At 38.6% G+C, this 11,378-nt stretch overlaps 1 protein-coding gene across 1 annotated transcript in view; it reads right to left on the bottom strand.

The window, feature by feature from the left end:
• Positions 1 to 11,346, bottom strand: part of NALF1 (NALCN channel auxiliary factor 1) — a gene marked incomplete at its 5' end in the record, with an annotated part of 791,674 nt that extends 780,328 nt beyond the window's left edge. Inside the window, one exon of the mRNA XM_013005128.3 lies at positions 10,846 to 11,346. Within this exon, the coding sequence (XP_012860582.2) occupies positions 10,846 to 11,346 (501 nt within the window). The remainder of the gene's footprint in view (positions 1 to 10,845) is intronic.
• Between the last annotated feature and the right edge of the window lie 32 nt (positions 11,347 to 11,378).

Consider the following 11,378-nt stretch of genomic DNA (forward strand, 5'->3'; position numbering starts at 1 on the left):
GAAAATTGTTCTGTTTTCTGTGTAATGTACTTTTATTGGGGTTTGTGGCAATAAGTGCAACCTCATGGTAAAAAGTTATCACTTGGAGCACCTCCTTTTCTCCCCAAGGATATTAGACAGATTATTAAGAAGCACCTGGACTACCTGCAACCTCATAGCAGTCAAATCCCATCCTTTTTTTAAATCTTCCATAGCAGTGGACTCCTGATTTCACTTTACAACCCATGCCATTGTGGAAGAATGTGGCTCTTTTCATGCGTTCTTCTTCCTCATGTGGCGCATACCTCTCCTTGCCCGCAAAGCCTGCACACTGGGCCTCATTCTAACCCCCAAGGAGATACAAAGATAGTGAGTATAATACAGGGCCGTGGAATGTTTCTGGGGTTTAATAAGGTCACCGGGAATCAGAGCCAACACTCTCGACTTGTACACAGAGATCTACCCTTCATAAGTCTTTTTCACGGATCTCTTCTCCACCCCAAATATCAAATAATAATCTGCCTCAGATTGCTTGGCATTCTCCACATTGTTTATGCCGTTATCTCACTTTTCTGCTTCTGGGATACAATCCATACCCAAGTTCCTTTCTTACACAGCATATCCAGAACATATCCATCTAAAATTATTGATTCCAAAAATTCATTTCTCATTTTTTACTGATCTCAATCCCAAGTTGTTCTTCTCCTTGTATTTCTGATCCCATTAAGTAGAATGAATATCCACCTGAGCTCGTTAGTTTATTGTGCCAACCTGGCCGATAAACACATGTGGGATTAATTGAAGGGCGGCGAGATCAATGGTTTGATGACCTTGCCATTAGAAGCCCTATGTGTTACCACTACATCACAGAGCTACTGAAATCCAAACTAAGAAAAATTAAAGTTTAAAATTCTCATCCCCACCCATAGAAGCCATATTTTGAAGATGCGTGTGGCCAGTGGCCACCATGCTGACAGCACAGACTATAAAACATTGACACTGTAACCCCAAGTGTGGTTGGAAAGTGATGATTTAGAAGATTGTAGTATACTCACAAGAAAGAGAGCAGCTTTGAAATCAGTCCCCCTAACATCACTTCACCCTACTCCCACCATTGTCACATTGTTCCAGGCGTCACTTTGGAGAGAGAGAGAAAGTTCCATGTCACTACTGTAGTTCACATGACTCCCCGATACGATACGTTCCACAGAGAATGACATCCAAGACTTTGTTGTTGTTCCAACTTGCAGCGAAGAACTGAAGAACTGAACAAAATACCGCCTGGTCCAACTGCAATCCTCACTTTAGCATGGAACAAATGATTCTTCCCAGTCAAGCACTAACAGCATCCTAGAGAAGTTTCCTACTCTTCTGACTGCATCTTACAACTACAGTGAAATTCTCAGATCCTCTTATCAATTTGCAAGTTCTCCTACACTATCTTCAAAACTGGTCTCAATTGTTGCATAACAAACTCTTTCTTCATTCTTCTAAACCCAGATCTGACATCACCCGCTTTGTCTCCTTGGAAAAGGGATGCTTGATAGTATCAGGTAGTTTGAAAGGTTTTGTTGAGTATCTCTTCTTTGTTTTCATCAATCTCAGTTAACAACCACCTTTTTCACAGGGTGTTCAAATGGCTTATTTGTTGGCCTAATAATAGACTGTGAGGTTGTTTTGGTCATTCAACTTACTCTATTCTTTACTGTACTCTAAACACCTACTCAAGTTATGATGGAATTAGAGGCAATATAGTATTATAATTAAAGGGGGGAGGGGACATATAAAGGTTGGGAATAGACAAATGGCTTAAAATCTTGACTGCAGCAGCACAGCTATATTGTGAGAGGCAAATTATTCATTTTATTAAGGCTCAGTTCCTTAACATGTCTCACTGTCATTCAATGCTGACTCACGGGTTTAATAACACATAAATTTTAGTGATTACTAAACAAGATTTCACTCACCAGTCTTCAAGTGCTTTTTAAATGCCAGAGCCTATGTCAAGCGCATCATACACATAATTTTATTCTTATAACCAAATGAGGCAAAACGTATCCCCATCCTTCATATATAATTAATTAATCACATCCTTAAGTAGAGCTTGTGCCTCAGGACAGCAAGGCTATTTCTGTATTAAAGAGACTATGTGCAGAGTTTGACCCCAAGCACCATTGATAAACAGATCTGCGAATGTTTCCACCTCTGGAAAAACAAACTATTAGGGAACAAAATAGTTTAAGATATTGAAAAGGACATCTATTTTTTGCTCTAATCCAAATTGTTTACTCTAAAAGATGAGAAATGAAAATTTAAATCTCTTGGTGTTACATAGGTATAAAATAATATATAGATAATTGTCAACTCAAGAAGAAGAAAAAAGCCAAAGACCCCAATAACCTTTCAAGCAATTGTGTTAAAACAGAACCCTGGGTTGAAAATCACTAAAAAGTGTACAGGTTACTTAAGGGTTGAATTCAGAGTAATGAAACACCACCGCTATTCAAATCTAATTTTTCTCTCTCCAAAAGCTGCCAAATAGCCTTTTTCTTAATAAATCTAAAGAGTCAAGCCAGAAGGCTTAGTGCTCAGCTTCTCTTCATACCATGCACTTAGAGTTTTATCTTCTTTAAGGAGTACTGGTGACACCGTTGGTTACAGGTCAGCAGTGTGAACTCATCAGCGAGTCTTTGGAGAAAGACCCAGCTTTCTGGTCCAGTGAAAATTTACAGCCTTGGAAACCCAGTATAAGGTAGCTACGAGTTGGAATGGACTTCCAGGCAGTGGGCTCTTTTCCCAAGGCCTTTACCTACATGAACCTGGACTTCACGGCCATCCAGCCTAACTGCTCATGACTCCACAATTTCTGCAACCCAATATACCGTGACTAAGATGCTTTTAGATGATAAATTGAACATAAGTAAATTATATAAGCAAATATGGTGACATTTTAAATAATTCTTAGATCTACATGACAGGTATTTGTGTGTTTGTTATTCTAACTCTCCACTTAAAAAATATTTTAAGTATCTATAATAAAAAAGGAAATATATTAAAGTGCTGAAATGAACTTTAATATTAAACACCTGTTTGATCTTTGGATATCTGACATGACCTCAGCTTACTCTTATGCAAAACAGGTGATAATACCTACTTCATAGAGATGAAAGGAAAAGTTAATATATTAGGATACTTCCTGGCATCTAATAAACTCCAAAGCTTGTTATTTACCCTGGAGACATCCTCTGTGCACTGTGTTCCTATTCAGGATCCAAAATATTTTTTTTGTAAGAGCTAAATGCATTGTCACGATCATCTATTTACATCTAAGCACATATTTCTTTTCAAATAAATCTAGCCTGTGATATTTTTTCCAAGAAAAATACAGAGAAGTAATCCTTTTTTGCATGGTTGCAGATGAGGGAGACAAAAACAAATCTTGAACTTAACAAGTTTTCCAGTCAGCTTCCTGAGACATGAATGAAACAATGAACAGAAGGCAGGCCTACTCAAGAGGAGGAGGAGCAGTGAGAAAGATACAAAAGAAAAGTTACTAATTTTGACTGATGCACCTAACAGGGCAGCTGACATTGACAGCCCCTCTGTGTTTTTCAGAGAAGTGGTTAAAAGGGGATATAGTATTGCATTGGACCAGCATACATACCTGTGTGAATATACTACTGCTAAGGTCAGTAGCAGTATTTAAATAGTTACCGAACTGCATTTTCTGCAGGATTTTTTTGTTTTTAACCATCTGCGGTAGCTTCTACAACATTTTGTTCATAGATGGCTGAATGTAGAAACAGACTACCAAGTGAGAAAATAATAAATATCACCTCAACTCATCCCCCACTTAAATATTTTCATTCATTCCTGCAAATCATAGCACTTGTACGTAATAACCTAACTTATAACCACAGGGACAATGAAAACACACAGAGACAATCGCACACATTTGTTGACCTTGTCTTATTTTCAGCTTTCAGTAATGAGAATAGATTTGAACATTTCAATAAAGAATTTTCTCTATTGTATGTCCAAAAATATGCACTGCCATCAAGTCAATGCTGACTCGTAATGATGCCCCAGTGGGTTTTCAAGACGGCCACTGTTTACTGGAGTGGAAAGCCCAGTCTTTCTCCCAAGGAGCTGCCCAGTGGTTTGGAACTGGGGACCACGCTGATCAAAGCCCAAGGCTTAACTGCGACCTATTGTATGTAGAACATACTTAATTGGAGAAAACATAGTTTTAATTTTTACAATATCGTTTCAATTAAATTGTCAAATACAACACAGAGGTTGCACTCACTTCAAATCATATAATTTGAAACTTCTTGAAATTAATTCCTGAATGAAGTTTGATACTAATCTGTGACGACACATATTAGTTTGTATCTTCGCAGATGTTAACAAGTTATTCCAGAATTGCAAAAGTAAGTAACAAATAAATAAAAAATCTTCTCCCAACCCCGTGTCTGAATGTTCCTGTCCATGTGGACACACACACAAAGACAGGAGTAATCCTCTAGATTTTAAAAGAAGAGATCAAGAAAGAATAGGCCCTAGAAGCATGGGATATACTATGAAAAGCCAATTCTATAGAATAGATTAAATCAAAAAATTTAAAAAAATAAATTAAAGACAAAAGCAATGAGGTTGGGGTCCCTATAATTAAATAATGGATTAGTGTCACAAAGATAATTTGTGTTTCACAAATTCAATCGGTGTGAATAGCCCACAATTTAGTCCCAGTAAAATCACTCAATTCTGACTAAAAGACAAGAAATCCACATCCCACCGACCTCTTCTTGTACATTGCAATCTCCAGTCTTCTCTCCGCTTGTCTCATTGTCTCTGCATTCTCTTCGGGCGCGTCTCCGAACCCTCTCAGCCAGCGCTCTTCGCCCCGTGTCTGTAGTCAGATCATGTCAGATTTGCTCCACGCCCTCAGGCTATGTCCGGTTGCCTTTACGACTCTTAAACGTATCTGTCTGAATTCCACACTCATCAGTTTCATGAATGGGATTATCATGTACTGCTAAAACATGAGGACTTCCTACATTGGTAGCCAGCTACAATAGTGCTTCCCAATCTGGAAGTGCAAGTGCCACAGGAGAGAAAGTACAAGCTGCCCCTGCACCAACCCCAACGAAAGCCACGCCCAGTGCCATCAAGTCCACTCAGACTCAGAGCGGCCCTGGAGGACGGAACTGCCCCTGTGGGTCTCTGAGACTGTAACTCTTGAAGGTGTTAGAAAGGGAAAGCTTGGTCTGTCTCCCACAGAGTGGATGGTTGTTTTGAACTTCTGGCCTTGAAGTTAGCAGTCCAATGAGTAACCATAGAGCCACCGGGGCTGCTATGCTACCACCAAAAGCAAATATGAAAATCACAATCTCTTGGGGTAGGGGGCTGGGCAGTCCCAGGTAATCCTACACCCTCAGCTTTATGGAAACGCTCCAGGAGGTTCTAATGCAATTCTAATGATCACTGATCTAAAGCAAATTTTCACAAGCTAGTGTTACTGCAATACAAACTTACAGACAGAAAAAAATTCAACAGTTGGGTCTTCCTCACTGTGAGGACCACGCAGAGGATGAAGCACTGAAAAGGAAGGCGAGAAGTGGAAAGAGAGGCCATAGGACACACTTGGGTGAAACAGTTATCTGTATGTTTGTTTTAAATCATCACTGCAGCATCACCAATTATCCTGATGGATTATGATTTATAGGCAGAGGAGGGAAGAGACAGGATTGCTTGATTTTCCTACCTTTATAGACTTAAATTCACCCTGTATATGCTGACATTACCTGATAAAAATGATTAGAATCATTAATAACAGCAATTATTCAAAGACATTGCGACTGTGCCCCATATAGCCACTAGTTTGACCTAGTTTCCCACCTAAAGTGAAAGCATTTATTCTTTTTTGTCCACACAAGAAGTGGCGTCTGAAGTTAATATAAGTCTGGTGTTTCCCTGTAGAAATAAAACACAGGTGTATGTGTCAGTAGTTTTCTTTAGTGAAAAGATCTGAAAACATAAATTCAGGTCATAAAAATTGGATATGATGGTGGCTTTAACTTTACTAATAATCTTACTAATCATTAAAAAGTATTATCTTCAATTTTGTATGGAAGCACAATATGGTCTGAAAATAATAAATGAAGTTGCATAATAAAAGGAATGTCTGCAGATGTAATCCCCACCTCTGGACAGTGGCATGTATGCACAATAGTAGGAAATCAATTGCAAAATATTATACAAAGTCCGACATATAAGGAAAAAGAGGATTGAGATATTTTATTTTCCTCTTTTTCATAAACCTGTTCATTTGAGAGGCTATAGCACATGACAGCAAAAATAAAGACCAACTAAAGAACGGCCTTTTGTCAAACTGCATATTGTGCAAACCAAGCTATGTGCTCAAACTGATTAACGTGTGTAAGAGATGACAGTAAAAGAGGGCAATATGAGTCACAAAGTTGTTACATATGCCTAGAGGCTGTAAGATATCCTATTGATCAATATGTATTAAATGAAAATAAGTAATATGATCTGCTTATAAATGAGTCCACAAAAATAAGAATATGATATTGTCTATATTCCTGAGACTGCCTGGATTAAATCTATTCTCTGAAAACCGAAGTAAACATGATGCAGTGATTTATGTTAGAGTCTAATCTCAAACCCACTTTCATCGACTTTTCTGTTAAGGTGTAGTAAGTAAATAAAGTTACCGGTAACTACAGAAGCTTATCTTTGGTATAGAAAGGCACGTTCTCTAAATTTTCCAGTCTTGAGGTTTTATTTGCAAAAATTATTCGTAAGGAATGGCACATGTAAGTGAAATTCTTAAGTAAACAAAGCATGTTATTAATATATTTTAGTAGTTGTATAGCGAAGACTACTTCCTTTATTAGTCTTTCCCTTCAACCTGAAAATTTTGCAGATTCACATTCTCTATCATCATTATGTTTCTTAACGCTACAAATGATAAAGCTAATTATTGTCATTCATTCTACTATTCTATGTACAAAATATAGCAGCTTGAAATTGATAGTATAAATGCTATATAAAATTGTTTTCATTTGGCCATCTATTACTTGCTCAGTAGAGATGTATTTCTACTTTATAAATGAAAGCGGTTACTTCCCAGAATATTCTGAAATTATAATCTCTACTACCTGCTGTAATACCAAGATTTGCCTAAATAAATCAAAGTTGATTCTGATCTCCAGTTTTGACACTCACGGTACCATGATTATATTGAAACTATTTTTAGCTTATTCCGCAAAATGGGCAGAAATTTCTTTAAAATATTTAAATTAAAAAACAATTTAAATCCATTTTTATACATGGAAAACAGGACGTAGTAACCCTTAAAAATTATAAATTACATTAGTAATTTGATGACATATGGCTATAATAAAAATATATTTGATTTTCTTTATTCTCCCGTTCTACAATTTAGATAGATATGACTTTTAAGGAAGTATTAATATTAAATTTTCTAAATAGATTATCCCCTCTAGATAGATAACACATTTCCTTTTAATGCAACATAGGGTTTTGTAGTTATTCTAAAATATGGGGAAAGTATTCATTTGTAGCCATTGGGCTGTGATCACATAGTCAGCATTTCAAAACCACCAGCATCTCCGTGGGAGAAAGACTGGGCTTTCTACTCCCATAAACAGTTACAGTCTCAGAAACCCACACCTGGTCACTGAGTCAGCAGTGACTTGATGGCAGTGAGTTTGATTATCTTTAACATATTCCTAATGATAGTCATCATTTCACAATGTTTAAAATAAATAAAAAGTGTTCAGAGAGAAGCTTAGACTCGGATTCATTTTTTAAAGTATCAGTTTAATCCCTGTGGTATAGTTTGTATGTGGGTATGTTTGTGATTGTGTTTGTTTGGGAGGGGTTATTTTCAGAATATTATAGAAATTACACATTTAACAAAATAACTATGCTTATTTTACATTTCTATATCCTAACCAGTTGATTTGTGAGTCATCAACCAAGAACCCCAGCACCTTAAATCTGTAATTTTGGAGACTGTAATTTTGGAAAGTGGGGATTGCTTTAAATGGACACAACTGAAAAGTATCTATAACATATCATAGGTGATAAGGACTGTGTTATACCATGAAAACTCACATGTCTATATTTATAGTTTTCATTGTAGCGATTTTAAAAAAGAAGTCAGTCTTTATAACGTGTTTTTGTGTACTGTTAATAACTATCACTTTTTACAATATACAATCCAGAAGTAGTCCGTCATAATGTAAATTCATTTAGTACACACTTTATGACTATGATATCAATTTAAACTTGAGGATTAACTCAGGTCTTGGGAAAAGGTCATTTATTATGTATTTGTTTGCATTTTTGACCAAAGATATACTGGCTGATACTTTCTAACATGCCATAGTTGATGTGGCAACAAGGACTATCTTTCAAATAGGCAATGTTTGCAGGTTGAATTTATTGAAAATTGCTTGTGTGTTTACACTCGGGGTAGCAAGCAAACTTAAATTCTTACAAAGTAGCACTCTTAAATTTCAAGACATAAACATGATGAAACATCTTGAACTTTTTATTAGTAATGGCTTTAGAAAACTCAATAGTGCCCTTACCTTTACCACTTCAGGACCACATACCTTGCCACAATAAATAACCGCTATAAAAATGCTCACTTTTCATTATTATTCATTCATTAGTTATTGTTACTACCATTAATATTAATTCTTATGAAGTCACATATTTTTGTGGTTCAAAACAAAGTTTCAGATGCATTGATCAAGTGAAATGGTATTTTAAATTAATGTTATAAAGTTAACATTGCTATTTTCAAAATGGGTCTCTACTTCTACTCTTAAAGAATGTCAATACAGAGGGAGCCCAAGATTCATTTGTGGGAACTACATAGGAAACAAGGCTCCAGTGCACTCCCTCAATCCACAATGGAGGGAGGGGAGGTAAGTGGTTACTAAACAGAGAGTATTGGAGAGAAGAGTATAGAAGATCAAAGGCATAAATCTGCCTTGAACAGTTAACACCTTGTCAGTTGACCCCCACTGTGATGCATGCTGGACCTGATCTGGTTTTCAAAATTTTCTGTGTTTTTGTTCGGTCTTGTTTTGTTTTGTTTTTGTTCGTTCACATTAGGGTGTATCTCAGAGGTGTTATGTCATTGGAGGCCACCCTCTTGAAGCTGTGTTTTATGTTTTTCTGGTTTTCAGACTACGAAACTCAGGAATGATGAACCTATAGGGACAGCAAATAGAATAAGGGTTTTGGGGGACAGGAGGGTACAGTGGTGGTGGTGGAGTAACAGGGAGACAATGTCAAGGAGTTCAGCAAGAAACAGAATGTTTGGGAACAAATTGTGGTGGCAATTGTACTTCTTCTTGATGTGATTGAACTATGGAATGAGATGATATATGTATTAACTCCCAATTAATAATAAAAAAGAATGTCAATAATACATAGTCAGTCTGCATTCGCTCACTTATCAAAAGCACATCTAGTCAACCCAAACTAAAATACAGTCGTTGAACTACGTTCATGTAAAATAAATACCTCTTACCCCAATAAGCTTGTCAAAATCTCACAAAATCCTTTAAATCCTATTTCTACTGCTCTGCTTTTCCATCAATGTCTTCCTGACAACGCAAGTGAGGCGGCGGAGAAACTATTGATTTGGGTGGGGGTTAGGAGTCAAAAAAAGTGGTAAGAAAAGATAGAACGTGAGGTAAGATTGAAAAGCAAAGTCATTTCTATTGTACTGGTTTTTTTTAAGTTACTTTTAGGACAAAGAATTAAGACAAAACCATTGAGAGTTAGTTGGTCATCATTGTTTTGACAATAAAAGTCACTGCAGCAGCCTCTTCAACCGAATGCGTTAGCAAAATCTAGTTTCAGCACCAAGGATAGCAACACTCAGAAAAGGCTCTTTAGAAACTGGCATGCTCTTGTTCACCAATCAAGGAGAGTTACATTCAACAGGAACATAGTACATGGTAAAGTGTCCAGTTATGGTCTAGCTTAGCAGCAAACATGTGACAGTAATTCTGGGAGCAGCCTGAAAAATCAAGTTAATTACGTAAGGTGTCTGAAAAAATACACGAATAATGGTAATCGATCACTAGATACCGAATTACAACTTGACGCACGCAGTGAGTCTCAGATTCACTATTATTCACAAGTTCAAGGGAGGAAAAACATGATAGGACACCAGACTTTCTAAACAACCAGAACAACTCCTGTAAAAAAACCGATCGAATGCTTTTTCTTAACCCTACTTAAACAACGACAAAACACTTCCCACAGTCCTCCCTTCCTTAGTGAGGGTATCGACCAGAGGATTCGAGTGTGCTGGTCCACACAGCAAGCCATGCGTGCGGGTCTCTGACTAGTCTGGCTTTCGCTGTGGTCATCGCGATGCAGTCTTATCAATGTCATCCTAAAAAGTGACATTCAAATTCCAGTTTTCACGAGAGGTATCAGGGCTTGAGTCAGCTGCATAGCTCTAAGAAGTAAACTACAACAACCATTCCCTCGTCTCAGAAGCCCAGGGTCTGGCTTGATCTTTCAGTCCCCACCCGCACCCCACCCCATCAAAGTTAGTCCTCCAGCAGTCAGCCAGGTATCTATCTCTGACTCCCGCAGCTAGTCAACCTCTTACAACCACAGGAACCACGGCTGGGCCGAGGGAGACGGGAGGATACTTCAGAAACACAGTAGAAAAGACCATAACCAAGCAAAGAGGCAGACAGCGCAGAGAGGGGCGGGCACCGGTAGCGGATGGGGGTGGGGGTAGGGGGAGATGGGGGTCGCAGGTTCCAGCGTTCCTACCTTACAGTCCTCCGGACACGATTTCACCGAGTACTCCTCTGATTGTAAATATTTATGGAGCACGCTTTCAAACTCTTCGTACTTCTCCTGAGCGTGGTGGTCGTAGTCTTGGTAAGCCTCGACACATTGCCTGCAGGTGGTCATCTCGCCGTCCTCCTGAAGCACCACATCCAGACTGCAGTTCAAAGTGTTGGGGCTGGACCACCCAGAGAACAACTCCCAAAGTGTGTAGGAATTACAAAACGAAAGGTAAAAATCCGACAAGTTCCAAAGCGGCGGTGGATGCTTCCCTCTCACCTGCTGCTCCTCCCCCCTCGCCGCCACCCCCCGACTCCAGTTCCTGGCGCACACGGTGTCCGCGTCCTCTACGGTGAAGCACTGGCCAGAAGAGGTGCCCTGCGGGTAACAAGTCTCCAGGCGCCACACAGGTCTGGCAGAGTTTCCTAGAAAAAGAGCCTGGCTCCGGTTGGTTTTGCCTCCCTTGCCCTTGTCGCCGCCGCATGGAGCCTGGAGCCAGGCGGGGGGAGGGGGGG

This window comes from Echinops telfairi, unplaced genomic scaffold, assembly GCF_000313985.2.
Source record: "Echinops telfairi isolate 266 unplaced genomic scaffold, ASM31398v2 ScPeMD7_7467;HRSCAF=8505_1, whole genome shotgun sequence".
In the NCBI taxonomy this organism is placed as follows: Eukaryota; Metazoa; Chordata; class Mammalia; order Afrosoricida; family Tenrecidae; genus Echinops; species Echinops telfairi.